We start from the raw sequence: 15,912 nt of genomic DNA, 5'->3' as shown, positions 1-15,912 counted from the left end.
CTGTGAGTATGTTACCTTACACATCAGAAAGGACTTGGCTGATGTGATTAAAGACTTTGAGATGAGGGAAACTATCCTGGAATATCCAGATGGGCCCAATGTAGTCACATGGGTCTGTAAAAGTCCTTTCCGGTTTGTAGTCATGGAAAAATGTGACAACGAAGACACGTCAGGAATATGCTGTGTTGCTGGCTTTGCAGATGGAGGAAGAGGCCACAAAACAAGGAATGCAGGTAACTTCTAAAAGTTCAAAAAACAAGGAAATGGATTTTCCCCAAGCACCCCAAAAAGGAATGCAGCCCTGCTAACAGTTTGATTTTATCTCAACGAGATCCATGTCAGATTTCTGACCTTCTGAAATATAAGATGTTAGTGTTTTATGCCATAGTCAGTAGTAATTTTTATGGCAGCAATAGAAAACACATACACCAGTCCAGGCCATTGCCACTTGCTGTTTCTTTAGCTTGAAATGTCATCTTTTCTGTTTTCCAGTGATTTTTTTTTTTTTCAAATTTTAGGTCTCAAGTTCACTGTTGCTTCCTTAAAATGCCATCTTTCCCAATGGCACTATTGAAGCATCCCTTCTGCCACCAACTCCTGAGCAACTCTTAAATAACTGACTGTTTATTTCTTTCATGGCATTTAATTGTCTAAGATCACCTTGTTTGTATATTTGCCTACCTGTTTATTGCTGTTTTTTCACTCAAGGTTGTAAGCTGTGTGGAATCAGGGACCTTGTCTGTATTGTTCACAGCTATATATCCTTAGTGCCTTCATTAGAACCTGACAAATAACAGACCCTCAATAAATATTTGTTAAATGAGAGAATAAATTAGACCAGGGAAGTGGTTATTTCAGGCAAAGGTCAGAGCCTGAGTAAAATTATGAGGTGTGAAACTGCTTTATGTGTCTGGGAAAATCTGTTTCCTCTGGATAAAACAACAAGAGGAAAGCAGAAGATTGGAACCAAGAAATAGGCATGCATTATTATTATTATCTTAAACTCATGTTATTGTATTTTGTAGGTAACTGGGAGTCAGCTTTCTTAGAAAGAGGGGTAATTGAATGAAAGAATGCATAACAAAATCAAGAGGACTTTGTGAGTAATAAGATGCAGGTTGAGGGAAAATGAAGAGTATCCTTCCCTATTTCAGATCTTTGGGACTAAGATGATGGTGGTAGTGTTAATTGGTATAAAGAACAATTGCAGATAATGGTTTCATTTTGGATTCTGAGTTTTATGCTTCTCCAGTGGGAGATGTTTAATTGAGGCACTTGAAAAATATAGGTCTGTAGCTCAGGAGGAAGGCCTTGACTAGGAGTAATTAACATGTAAACAGAAATAAAGTCAAGGGATTTAATTTAATAGTTAGTATACCCCAAGTCAATGGGCAAGAAGGGAAAAAAGCTGATAGTACAAGATTGGAGAGCATAGATGACTTTCTGAGAGGAATTAGAAAAGGAAGTTTGACTAGCAAAGCAGGAGGCATAAAAGGAGTATGTGAGACCAGGGAAGCCATGAATGGAAAGAGTTTCAGTATTAAGGGAGTAATCAGAATGTCAACTGTTAGGAGGGGAAAGAAGAAAGATCTTTGGGTTTATCAACAAAGGGATGTTGGTGTCTCTGCCAGTGCAATCTAAACTAGAGTGCTAGAAATAAGATCCTGATATGGGGATGGAGGATTACTGGAAGAAGAAGGAATGGAAGGGAAAAAGAGACCACAGAAGATGTGGGGTTAAGGGAAACCTCCCCTTCTTTTTTTATTTTCAAGATCGGCTATTAGTGAGGAGCAGCTTTACAGGCTGTAGGAAAGGTACTAGCAGAAGAAGAAAGGTGGAAGGTAGAGAAGAGAGAAGGAGACACTGACAGAGTAACATCTGCAAGGAGATTTGAAGAAGTGGGATAAGGAGTGCAGAGGGAGGGATCATCCCTGAAAGGGCGCTGAGACAATTTTTCTTATAAGCCAGAGCATATAAATATGTGTGGCATGCATTAAGCTCAACAGAAGTTCAGAGAAAGGGAAGATTATAAAATGAGATTAGGTAAGTAAGGCATTATCACTTTTCTTGGTGGAAGAAATACAAGAACCTTTGATTTTTATTATTTGTTTTTCTGTTATTCTTCCTGAATATTTAGCAAGGTGGTTTACAAGTCCTGATTTTCTCATATATTCCAGAAAGAAGTAGCTGAAGGGTGATTTTTGGTGCTTACTCAGCCCATTCATTAATTGGAAGTAGGCTCCTCCTGGGGACAGTGTGGTGGTAATAGGAGTTTGAGTGTCAAGTAGGTCTAAAAAGAGCTAAAAAGGGGTGAGAACATTCACTCTGGAGTCAGACATCACTGAAGTGGAACCCTAGATTTACTGCTTATTAGGTGAGAAAACTTGAGCAAGTAAACATCTTTGAACCATAATCGCCTATATGTGATTTGAGAAAAATAATAAGTACCTTTCAGGGTTGCTGTGAGAATTGGAAAATATTCACCCACTAGCACATATTATTACAAAACATACACTGTTAGGATAGGCTTCACTGGAATTGGGACAGATTTCTGAGTACCCCACTGCAGCAGTGAGGTCTATAATCAGTTCTTTAAGGACTAAGAAATGGCATTGTCCTCTATTCTGAATTCAACCACATGTATTAAACAGATATTCCTGGTCACTACCTGTGTATATTTTAGTCTTTTCCAAATTGTAATGTGGGACCCTAAAACCAGACATAGAGAAAAAGCCCAAGTTGCAAAATACTTTGCTATTTATGACTTGATTGCAATCAGATTTCAAGAGTTCACAAGGACAATATGGAATATTTACTTATCTCAGGACTTCTGACAAATATTTGCTATGCTTCTGTCATACCATGAACTTTCAGTAGGGTGGGAAGAGGAGATTGAAACTGGTGGCAACCATGAGAGACTGCATGGTGGTTTTAACCTTTCTTATATAAGCCATGTTTATAGTTAAATTTAAAACAACTTTATTAACAAGCAGATAACAGATACTAAACTACTGATCTGAACAGCCACTGAGTGTTCCATACACTGACTCTGCTACAAGTCCTGCAATCTTACCTAATCATTGTTTTATCTCCAGCATAGGATCTGAGAGTTGTAGATTCTCCATAAATGTCTGCCGTCTTGCACTTCAGTAAAAATGCTGCACAAGGTGCCTGAAAATTGTGCTAGCCCTTCGGTATCAGGGTGGTATTGGTCTAAAATTGCCTCATGGTAGAATAGGACTGGCAAGCTCAGAGAAAGGTTAATTCCTCCCCCCCACATTTACTTATCTTTCTGTTATCTTTGAATATATAGTCAGATGGATTTCAAGTCCTAGCCTCTCTAAGATATTCTAGAAAGAATTAACTGAAAGGTGATTTTTGGTCCTTACTTAGCCCATTCATTAAGTGGAAGGGCACCCCTGAGAACAGTGTGGTGGTGACAGAAGTCATTGAAATGGGACATGTCTAAATGAAAAGATAAACTGAGGGGTACAGGGTTAGAAGCTGGAAACGACCGGGAAAATTGACCTCCACTGGAATATTTATCCAGAGTCTAGTTCCAAAGCTAAAATGCAAAGGTTCTTGGATTTCTTCTATTAAGAACAGTAATAATAATGTCTTGCTTGCCTAATCTCATTTGATAATTTCTCCTTTCTCTGGGCTTAATGCATCTCTCACATATTTATATGCTCTGGCTTATATATCTTTATTTCTTGTAAATTTAGTTTCTCAACACCTACATATGTTCCTTGAAGGTGATGGGTATGTCTTTTATTTCTTTTATGTCATCTTTTCTGCCCAGTGCTTAGCACAGTGCAAGGCACCTGTTGCCCAATAATTATAAACAATTGACTCACTTGTATTGTATAGAACATCCATCCTGATTCTACGGAGACTCAAGGTGGCAAATACATTAGATTGTATAGAACTCTCTGAGGTCATTAAGATCTTGGCAAGTGTGAGGGTGGCACAAAAGTTCATCGATAATTGTCCTTAAAATGCATGTTCAACTGGGGCTATCATATTCCCTGCAAAGCTGGCTTAAAGCTAATAATACCACCATCTGCTTTTATGTAGCTCTTTGCAATTTGGAACTTCATTAATAATACATTACTCATTTTAGTGTCACTAAACCCTGTACACTGGTCAGGGTAAAGCCCTTTTCTCAAATGAGAAAATTGGAGTGCACAGAGATAAAGGACTATATGCACATTTGCAAAATTACTGAGTGGCAGAACCACTCACAAAAGGGAGAAGCAAGCCTTTTTTCTTTTTTTTTTTTTTTTTTTTTTTTTTTGAGACGGAGTCTCGCTCTGTCGCCCAGGCTGGAGTGCAGTGGCGCGATCTCGGCTCACTGCAAGCTCCACCTCCTGGGTTCACGCCATTCTCCTGCCTCAGCCTCACGAGTAGCTGGGACTACAGGCGCCCGCCACCACGCCCGGCTAATTTTTAGTATTTTTAGTAGAGACGGGGTTTCACCGTGTTAGCCAGGATGGTCTCGATCTCCTGACCTCGTGATCCACCCGCCTCGGCCTCCCAAAGTGCTGGGATTACAGGCGTGAGCCACCGCGCCCGGCCGCAAGCCTTTTTTCATCCAAAGGTAGAGTACTTCCCATTCCTCTGCACTGCTTAGTAGACTATTTTTCAACATGGTAAAACTCTCTGGGACAAGAGGAACCTGAAGATGTGGCCCCTTAACAAGAGATGTGGAGAAATTAGGAAAGGACCTGCCTTCTTAATTCAAATTACAATGTATCACAAATTCATTTATCCAAAATGGTTTTCTAACCTGGACTTTACCTGGGCAACATTCTAATAATCTCCTTCCAGAGTATGGGAAAAGAAACCGAATCTGAGAAGGGGATAAGAATACTCCCTATTCAGTCAAAAGAAAGGGTTAAAATGTGATTGTTTAAAGATTTAAGGTGGAGAAGAGAGTCTTGAATTATCTAAATATAAAAAAACTAGGGTAAAAGGCTGGATTTCCTTCGGAATGTCTTTTTCAGCTTATAGGGGAAAAATTAAAGTGTGTGTGTCTGGGGGGAAGGGTTAGGGAGGGGAAAATAGAACCCTTTTCTTCTAACAGCCTTTCTTAAAAAATAAAAGAAAAGAGAAACAAATGTTTGTTTCTGTTATTAAGCCCCATCTATGCTTAAAAGTTAAATGAAATAGGGAAAGTTCAGGCACAGAGACGCGTGTTCTGATTTGGTTGTTTACCATCAATCAGACCGTTGCTTGGCAGACACTGGATGGTTATGAGCCTGAACAAGCTGAAAAGGGGCAGGAAAAGAAGTGGAGGCAGCATTCTTCCTATTTAAAGCTGCATCGCTTGAAAAAAGTTTTCGCAGACTGTGCTGGAGCTGGTGCTGAAAAAGGGGGTTTGCAGAGGCTGCCCTGGGGCTGGTGCTGAAAGAAGAGCCCACAGCTGACTTCATGGTGCTACAATAACCTCAGAATCTAGTTTTCACTCTCAGGAGAACCCACATGTCTAATATTTAGACATGATGGCAAACTGGGCGGAAGCAAGACCTCTCCTCATTCTTATTGTTTTATTAGGGCAATTTGTCTCAATAAAAGCCCAGGAAGAAGACGAGGATGGTGAGTTTGCCATTTGCTTTGCTTGTAGTGTTTATTGCACGGTTTGGGAAATAGGTGGAATGTTAAGCCTCAGGAAGAGCGTGAAGAGGAGGTTCTGGTTTGAAGTTTGAGAAGGGGGCTGACGGATTTGCACCTGGAAAACGACTTGAAAGACAATTGGGATGTTTGTAAATCCGGAGCTTCTAGATCCGCCGTTGGAGAGAGTACACTACTAAATTTTTCTGGGAAAGCCTACAATAAGTCCTTTTGGCTGAGTGTGAGAGTGGGACGTTTAAAATAAGAAAAGAGTGAATGCTTAAAACGGAGCACTAAAGGCATTTTAGTTAGAGGAGCTCTGTTCTGTGGGCTGGAGTTTTCAGAGCAAGGAAAAGTCGCGGCAGAAGCTGGGTAGGGTGGAGTCTTTTTGTACTGAACTTCAGCTGCTTCATAAAATTCTTTGTTTAGTAAAACCTCTGCAGCAACTCTGATAGCTTTGATTTTTCTTTGTCTTTGGCTCCTCATTCTTTCCTCTTTAACAATTTAAACTTCTTTTTACCATTTTCATTTGTGAAAATATGATCACTTTTGCTTACTGGGAGGCAGTCTCGTTTGTTTCTCCATGACAGAGGCTGATAGAAGCCAGATTTCTTAAACAGTGGTATTTTCCCACCCTACTGGCTTGATTAACAGGACAGTGGTGGTTCCCGGTTGGATGGCGGAAGGCAGGAAATCAGCATGTCTTGTATATATCTTATTTGGCATGGAATATTTGCATGGACATTACCCCTTAGACACAAGCTTTTTTTTTTTTTTTTTTAAAAGATAAATCTTGCCTGGTGACCACATTTTTTTCCTATGCAATTTTCATATGTTACAGTTGGGTTATATGGTATGGTTAAGCAAAAATGCATAGCTGTTGTAGTATATAAGAAAATATTTAAATTGATTCCTCTATTAAATCTTTAATCTTGAGGGTTGCAATTTCAAATACAGACATGTACTCCTTTAAAATAAGCCACTGTAGATTTTCATCAACTCAACCATGTAACATCAAACTCAAGCTTTTAAAACTTTGGACATTCATTAACCTTTTCTATTACTTTCATATATAGACACATACATACAAGTATATATGTATATATACTATGTATATATCTATATTTTTAGAACAAATATCTGCTTCTGTGTGTTTTTGATTTCAAAAAGTTTATAAAATTAATCTAGAGATCAGAAGTTCTAAAAAGTGAAAATACGAATTTGTAGATGAATATCCAACAATCTGTCAGGAGTCCCATAGAGGGGGCACTTTCTAAGACTTGGAACTTTTTATGTTACATTTTATGTTTTTAAAATATGAGGTAATTTATAAAAGGTAAAAACTTTTGAGTTTCTTTGTAATGGCATGAAAAGCACGTGTTGTTTGGAAGGGTGGCAAAAATAATTGAATAGAAAGTAGAAGTAAGAAAACAGGAGGAGGAAAACACAGAAAAATTACAATATAAATTGAAAATTTGACTCTAGAAAGAACAGTTTACTCCCCTCCCCCACCAAAACAACCAACTTTAATTTAAAACCTTTAATACCACTTTCTTTGTTAATTTATGTTAAAATGAATAAAGTACTTTAATAAAGTATGGAAATAATTGAATATGTGAATAAATGAAAGGACTGTTTCACAAGGTACATGAAATAGGCCATATTTTAAAAGACATTCCCAAATAGTTATAATTACTCTGTAGGTGTTTTTGAAAAATGAGCAGATAATTTTTCTTAATAGTAATTGACATGAATGTAAGGAATGTGATGCTTGATGCAAAAAAGTCCCCAACTCCAATCCAACCCCAGTACCCCCCACGAACAGTATAACCAAATAGCACAGAAAATGGAATTCCAAACATCAAATTTTACAGAATGTGTAACTGCTTGCATATGTGTTGTAAAAAATTCCAGTATTTTATTTCTCAACTTAAGAGAATATAAGTGATAAAAATTCAACAGCAAAAGAAAGTCGTCATTGCCCTAATCAAACATAATAGAGAAAATAATTCCAGAGTATAGTATATTCAGAACTGCTTAACTTATATTGTACTTACTTACTATGCATATTTTGGTTTAAGTTGATACTGTATGGATACTTGGCAATACTTTCTTTTTCCTGTTCAGGCCTATCACAAGCTTAATAAAGGTGTCATAATTTAGAAACTCCATTTGATTTTGAGTTTGGGGAAGAGTAAGCTTAGATCGATGCTTTAAATTAAAGAAATATCTAAGGCACACATGAAAAGCAAGTACATTTTTCAAATTTTAACTATAACAGTCACATAATGTGATATTTACATTTTGTACAAATATGTCTTCTTGGAAATGTGGAGATCTGTTTTTGCATGTAAGTGCATATTAATAAGTTTTTATTTTTTTCTTTCTTTTTATGACTTCAGGGTATATTTCCCTTTACTTGACTGTGGTTATTTACCAGAAATGTAAAATATAATCTGAGTGTGCCTGCCTGATAGAAACATATGAATGAGAAGATAAAAGTAAATAAATAAAGTTTTAGGCATTTTAAGCCAAAATCAGTTCCATTCTCACTGAGTTTTAAGAACTGATTTGATTTTCTAAATTTATAAGAAACTGACAGGAGAAAGTTTGGGAGTTGGGCTGACTTTAGTTAAAACTAACGTAACAAAAATTAGGGAGTTAAAATGAAAAAAATCAGATTTTAAAGAGTTTGTGTGGGTGTATGTGTGTGTGTGAAAAATCAGGGAGTTAAAATGAAAAAATCAGCTTTTAAAGAGTGTGTGTGCGTGTGTGTGTGCGTGGTGAGAGTGTGTGCGCATTGGGGTGGTGGTCTTCAAAAGATTCCACATTTGTGTTAAGGAAAATGCTAGAGCATTTACAGTGTATTTATATTCCTAAGTTAATGCCTAGCATCTAGTGAGCTATATATATTCTTGTTATTAGAAGTAGGCATGCTTAATTTTAGAAAATAATCTTTGTTATGAATCATTGTATTCAACATGGGATAAGCAATGGAGAAGGGAAGGTGCAGAAATGTATCATTTTGTTTCCAAATACTGTAAACTTCAATGCTTTCAGAGGCCAGGCAGGTAATATAAACAAGTGAAGCAAGCCAGTGTTTGTACATCAATAGGTGATGATGGGGCCTGTGGAGAACTGAAGGTGCATGTCCACTTTAAAGCATTCAGAATTAACATTTTCAGAAGATATTGCATATGACAAATAAAATATATCTGAGTATATATTTGGCTCACGGCCCATGAATTTACAGCCATCATGTTGCAATCCTACACTGATATCCTCCTGGACCCAAGCTAACTTTTGATTACTGAGAGATGAGGGGCTCACAGTCTTATATGTCATGGTCTCTTGCATTTTTATGATATGTCTGCCATTTATCTCATTGTTACGATACAAAAATCAGGAAGCAGATATTTAACACTCAGTAGTATTTGGATGACATCATTTTAAAGGAGGTACAGAATATGTATAAATATGTATACATAGCTTAAGATACATGTTAACTCATAAATTGTTTTAAACTCATTACTGTTGAAATACATGCTATGAAACATGTAGGACATTCAGACTTTTATAGTGGGTACTGTAGCAGAACGCAGTAGTTTAAACAAACAAAAAAAGGTTTTCTGGCCAGGAGCAGTGGCTCATGCCTGTAATCCCAGCACTTTGGGAGGCCGAGGTGGGCGGATCACCTGAGGTCAGGAGTTCGAGACCAGCCTGGCCAATATGGCGAAACTCCGTCTCTACCCAAAATACAAAAATTAGGTAGGCGTGGTGGCACAAAAATTAGGTAGGCATGGTCCCAGCTACTCAGGAGACTGAGGCACGAGAGTTGCTTGAACCCGGGAGGCAGAGGTTGCAGTGAGCTGAGACCGTGCCACTGCACTCCAGTCTGGGTGACAGAGTGAGACTCTGTCTAAAAAAAAAAAAAAAAAGGTTTTCTTTTTTAAATATAAAGAAATGCTTTTAAGCAGGTAGTGAAAGGCTGGCATATTGGCTCCACAAAGTCATCAGGGACTGAGGTTTTTTCTACCTCTCCTGGCTCCCATATCTCTAGGTGTTTTTTTTTAAATTTATTTTTATGGTCCTAAATGGCTGCTGAAGCTCCAGCCATTGCGTGTACTTTCTAGGCATGTGGATAGAGGATGGAAAACAAAAACTGTGAGCCATTCCCCACCCTGCCCCCTTTTATGAAGACTTTAAAGTCTTCATAACATTTAAACTTACTTACAGTTGGCCGGAATTTAGTCATATGGTCACACAAAACTTCAAGAGGGGCTAGGAAATGTAGCCCTTACCTGGGTGGTGCTGGCAATATACTCTACTGAATTGAGTTCTGCTATGAAGGATAAAAGGAAGCACCACTATTAGGAGTTTTATGGTCCCTACCTCAGTGAGCAAAAAGGTCAGCTACTTTTAGTGGCCTAGATCTTACGGTTTCAATGGACAAAATATAGTTGTGTGACTAGATCCACTTTGGTTATTGTTCATTACTGAGTAGACTGTGAAGCCAAGAAGACTGAATGGCACATAAATATTAGGCTACATTTTCTTTGCTTCTTGTCTTTAGATAAATTTTGACACCTATAACTTTTATTCAAACTAAACTGAAGCTTTAGTTTGAAGAGTATATCTCTTTCTACATATGTACATTGGTAGATTCATAGATTTAGTGAATTTTTAATATTGACTAACACAATGTATACTTGGACCATGACTCGTAGGGTAGTTGGTAAGCAAGCCACAGATCAGTGTTGATAAAAAATGGTATAAAGAATCACCTAAGATCTTGTGACTAATATAGATTCTAGACCCCTCTACTTTCCAAATATCTAGGAAGTTTGGATGGGGTCTGGGCATCCGTATGTTTTTAGAGCTCTCCAGTTGACTCTGATTTACACTGGTGAACCACTGTATTAAATCTTTGACTGACACTCTGAATCTTGTTGTGGACCTGTTGGCTTTTATGTTCCGAGGCTACACATTAAGATTTTGGTAATAACTTGCTATTCTAGTTATTCATTTTACTTACAAGGCTGCTTAGTTGAAGTTTGTAGGTAAACCATTGCAAAGTCACCATCACTTCTGGAAAAATAACTCAAGGCCCAAATACCCGTCATGGTGGATTAGGCGAATCATTCTACTATGCAGAAGACACATGCCATTCGCATGTGTTTCCAGGTGAATGCATGTTTTTCATTTTCAATATTTCCTCTCTCTTACTTTCTGCTCTTCACACTTTGAGCACTGTCACTACAGGCCTGAAATTCATTGTGTTCATCATTCTAGACAGGTACCTAATGCAGGATGTGAGGCAAAAGCAGAAAGAGGAAGCTTTGTTTTAAGAAGCTGGAAATTAGAAGATTGGAATCATGTTAATCTATGGCCACAGAATGTAGTTTTTAAAAATCATACAGTTTTCTCTGATTTGAAGAATGATTAATGCATCATCACCTGGCCTTACATGGCATTCTTAAAATGTATGGACATGGATCAACTGATCTTTAATCGGATTTTCTTCTCTGAGGTCACAACATTGAAAAGCTTAGATTTACACATTAGAGATGTAGTAAGGGTGGGGGAAAAGACTGGAAGTGTTGATTATTAATTGATCTATTGTATAAACTTGGGCAAGTTACACAAGTTTATATAAGACAAATCTTGGAGTTATATAAAGATATTCCTTGATTTAATATTTTTTATTATTTATATCCATGAAACTATAATTTTCACTAAAAATGTAGCACGAGACAGTATCAACTTACTGATAAATATGAAGTCTTTGAACTTTTCTTATATCTAAAAGTCACAGCTTGAGTAGGCTTTTGGAGTCTGAATGAAATTATCAGGAAGATACTGATAATCTAGTTTTCTTAAATTTATCTCCATATAAAGTTCATATATATTTATCTAAATTTTACGTAAGATGAATGAGCTGTGATATTCAATATTTAAAAGACTATTTACTCTTGGCATTTGCATGGGAAGTAGTCTATCCTATGGAAAATTTTGCTTTAAAGGTGTGACCATATTGGCAACCTTAAGGTTTTTATTTCATTTTATCAATGTTTTAAAAACTAAACCCTTCAAATAAATCAAGGTGGCTTCATCTTATACTAAAATATTCACTAAGAAACAATGTATAATGGAAATTACAATAAAGCAAGATTATTCCTATCTAAATCTTGCCTTCTACAGAGAAGATAGAGGCTGGGTGTGTGGCTCACTCCTATAATCTCAGCACTTTGGGAGGCTGAGGTGGGCGGATCACCTGAGGTCAGGATTTTGAGACCAGCCTGGCCATCATGGTGAAACCCTGTCTCTACTAAAAATACAAAAAAAATTTATCTGGGTATGGTGGTGGGCACTTGTAATTCAAGCTACTCAGGAGGCTGAGGCAGGAGAATCGCTTGAACCTGGGAGGGGGAGGCTGCAGTGAGCAGAGATCATGCCACTGCACTCCAGCCTAGGCAACAAAACGAGACTCCGTCTCAAAAAAAAAAAAAAAGAAGAGGAAAAATGTTAACAATATTAATTAATATTAATTAATTAATCAAACTTTGTTCCTATAGCCTTCTGGTGTTCAAACTCAAAAATGTTTACATGCCTTTTTTTTTTTTAAGTTTAGGATTAGGAAGGAGGAAAGACAGTCTCACAGTTTCGTACCCCTTTTTACCTTTTATTTTGAGATGCCCAATCCGAATTGTGAATTCAGCTTTAAGATGACAGCAAACTATATTATTGGTGGAAACACTACTTGCAACGTAAGCATCATAGCCTTGTTGTAGTCTATGTAGTATAACAAGTATAATAAAGCTTGGTCCAGCCATCATGTGAGAGAACAGCTGGGTTCTGGTCCTCGTTCTATTTAGCAGTTTTGCTACCTGCAGAGGGTCCTTAACCTCACTGGGAATTTGTGTCCTCATCTGAAATATTGAGGAAATAGTATGCACCTTTGTCATCTGATGGGATTCTTAGGAGGACCATTTAAGAAATTTACTTAAAAGTAATTTTAGAGTACTTAAATGAGACACTGAAAGTGACATTACAATCTACTTCACTGACCGCAGATATAAACCCTAGTGGTGTATTTTTAAATTGCTTTCACCAAATCTTTGAATTGTTTTGAAGCACCTCCTGGACTTGTTCTTTTGTGTTTTATTTGTTCTCCATCTCCCTGAGGAACTTGTTCCATCAGTCATGCTCTCTTTTCTATAACTTCAGCCACTTCCTTTCTATCTGCTCTTTCCCTTTAGCTTGTAAACAAGTTCAGCTCTCTCCCACAGCCTGCGTCTAGCTCCCACCCAGTCTTTATTCTTAGCCCAGCTGCTTTAAAAGGAGCAGTGCAGTTTTCTGTCTCTGCCTCCTATGCCCTCACTTGGCCTCTCTTTCCACTTAAGCTGGTCTAGCATGGTGAGGATTAAAATGTGTGATATTCCAAGGGTCCCTTTTCATCTTATCTTATCAGGCCTTTCTCCTTTATTGGAGACCATTGACCACTCCAGCTTTCCTAAAATGCTACTCTCTGAAGGTTCTTCCTCCACCTCCCTGACCTTTCCCTCTCAGCTTCATCCATGGGCTCCTTCTTCTCTTTTCCTGTAGCATTTTGCTTTTCTTACAAGATTTAGTTCATTGGTTCTCTCTGGATATTCTCTTCCTAGGCCACCTAGAATTAAGGGTTTTGTTTAACAGCTGAATGCTGATAATTATAATGTCTCTTCAACCCCAATCTTTCACATGAACTTTAGATAAATAAATATATTCAGCTGTCCCAAAGGCAGCCTAGAACCACTTGAAATTCAGTGTATCCAAAACTTGATTTATTGGCTTCCCTTCAAGACTTGGTCATTTTGCTTATGTAGTCCCCCTTATGCCAGTTAATGGCAACATGATGCTACCCGGTCATTCAGTCAGTCATCCAATCAGCACAATTTCAATCGTTCACTAAGATCTACCATTTTACCTGTTAAATATTTCTCAAGTGTACCTCTTCTCCATCCCTACTACAAATGCCTCAGTTTAGGCCCTCGTCATCTATCCCTCAGTTACTGTGATAGCATCTAAATTCATCTCCTTGCCTCTCGTGTATCTGCTTTCCAACAAACACATATATTGGTGCCTTCTGTTGCTAGTGTGATATAAAACTAATATCTAATTTTGTATTTACCTTCCTTAACAACTTTCACTGGGTCCTGTAACTTGTAGAAAGAATAAGGTTCAAGCTTCTTAGTGTGACATACAAGATCCTGCTGATCTAGCCCATTTCTGAGTTTTAGTCACATCAACTGTCATTCTCAGCCTCAAAATAAGGAATTGCTTGAGGCTGCCACCCCCAACACACACAGACACACACAAACTCTCTCTCTCACTCTCTCTCTATCCCCTTTCATTCTCTACTGTCCAGATTCCACCCAGAACTGACATTCTCTCATTAGTAGAGCTAAGTGCTCCTCTGGCCATCTCACAACAGTCAGTACACCTCTGCCATGCAGGAACCATACCATACTGAGAATGCTTTCTTTCCATGAATCCGTTTTACACATTCCCACCAGATTAGGCTAAGTCCCACTTTTATAATGTCACTCTCCAGCTTAACAATTTATTCCGAGCTGCCATTGACTATTGCATCACGCTTAACACATTATACTGACCTTACTTCTGTGTGACCTTTTTTTTTACCTAAGAATGCCAGGAGTATCCAGCTGCCTTGCAAGACTGCTCATGTTCTCCTCCACTGTATCTAAACAAATACTATGATTTCCATTATTATCCTTAACACTACTGATTGCAGCACACCATGCAGCATCCTTTCTCACTTCAGATCTAACTTTTTACTGTTCCCACATCTAACTTTTGCGATTTAGGTACTTCCGTGCTTCTCTTTTTATCTTCCCTCTGCCTATTGATGTTTTCCTCCAAGTTCTGCTTCAAATCTTATATCCTCTAAGAAACTAAGAGATTCTTATCTGCAATAAATATCCCCTTTCCTTTCAAGGGATGGTCCTTATGTTGCAAGTGTGTTGGTGTTAACCAAGAATAAGTTTCCTGGGAGATAGGGACTATGTCATGAATTCATTTTATATTTTAGATCCACCCATGCATAAATGCCAATTGAGTACTATTTGTGAAAATCTAGAAAAATTTTTTCCACAATTCGTTCACTCAAGTATGAGTGATCCGAATTCAAATTTAGGTTTTGGAAATTGTATTTGCATATTCTCGGGCAATTTTTTTGATTTCTCTGTGTTACAGTTTCTTCATCTATCAAATTGGAATGATACTTCAAATAATTATGATGAATACTATCTATCTATCTAACACCTACATGATAGCAGTGACTCCCAACTAATAATAGGAACTCATTAATATGGCAGATGATTATTATTAGATTACTATTTAATAATAACAGGCCGGGCGTGGTGGCTCACGCCTGTAATCCCAGCACTTTCGGAGGCCGAGCTGGGTAGATCACCTGAGGTCAGGAGTTTGAGAACAGCCTGACCAACATGGTGAAAACCCATCTCTGCTAAAAATACAAAATTAGCTGGGCATGGTGGCACATGCCTGTAATCCCAGCTCCCAGCTACTCGGGAAGCTGAGGCAGGAGAATTGCTTGAACCCGGGAGGGGAGGTTGCAGTGAGCTGAGATCGTGCCATTGCGCTCCAGCCTGGGCAAGAAGAGCAAAAATCCGTCTCAAAAAAATTATTATTTAATAATAATAGAGATAATAAATGCTTATTGGGTGATTATGAGAACCAAGATGTTAGATATTACAGAGAAATAAACCACTTTTGCTCTCAGAGAGATTAAGCCTAGCATAAAACTTTTAAAATGCAATTTTTATATTTTATTCTACTATGATCATTTTGGTAATATATCAGTGATTTTATCTGTGTGTTAATAAGCTTTTAAAACCCATTTAAAATTTTTACTGTTCAAATAAAAAGGCCATATTGTATTATTTCCTTTCTTAGGTTTACTAATACAAAAAACAAAAGAAAAACAAAAGGCACTTCCCAATGGAGAGTTTCTAATGGCCCCACGATCTGAAGCATCACTGCCCCTCTCCTGTTTCGCAGCCCCACATACATTTACTTTGTGCTGGTTCCCAGTGTGTGAGCAAGCCAAGCACGATCCACTCCATGCCCCAGTGCCACCTCATGCCTGTCTACCATCCCTGTCTGCTTCAGAGTTTAGTTTGTGAAACTATGATAATCATAGAAGTCTCTATTCAAAACTGGAAACCTGTTTTCCACTCTGCATTGCTCTGGGTTGCATTTGGAATGAGAGGCATT

At 37.9% G+C, this 15,912-nt stretch overlaps 1 protein-coding gene across 1 annotated transcript in view; it reads left to right on the top strand.

The window, feature by feature from the left end:
• The first annotated feature begins 5,158 nt into the window (after positions 1-5,158).
• The window catches only part of COL5A2 (collagen type V alpha 2 chain), a 147,995-nt gene continuing 137,241 nt past the window's right edge, over positions 5,159-15,912 (top strand). Inside the window, exon 1 of the mRNA XM_063695055.1 lies at positions 5,159-5,598. Coding sequence (XP_063551125.1) covers positions 5,502-5,598 — 97 coding nt within the window. The 5' untranslated portion in view covers positions 5,159-5,501. The remainder of the gene's footprint in view (positions 5,599-15,912) is intronic.

This window comes from Gorilla gorilla, chromosome 11 (genome assembly GCF_029281585.2).
Source record: "Gorilla gorilla gorilla isolate KB3781 chromosome 11, NHGRI_mGorGor1-v2.1_pri, whole genome shotgun sequence".
In the NCBI taxonomy this organism is placed as follows: domain Eukaryota; kingdom Metazoa; phylum Chordata; class Mammalia; order Primates; family Hominidae; genus Gorilla; species Gorilla gorilla.
Note: the sequence above shows the minus strand (reverse complement) of the source record. Positions and strands in the feature narration are given on the sequence as shown.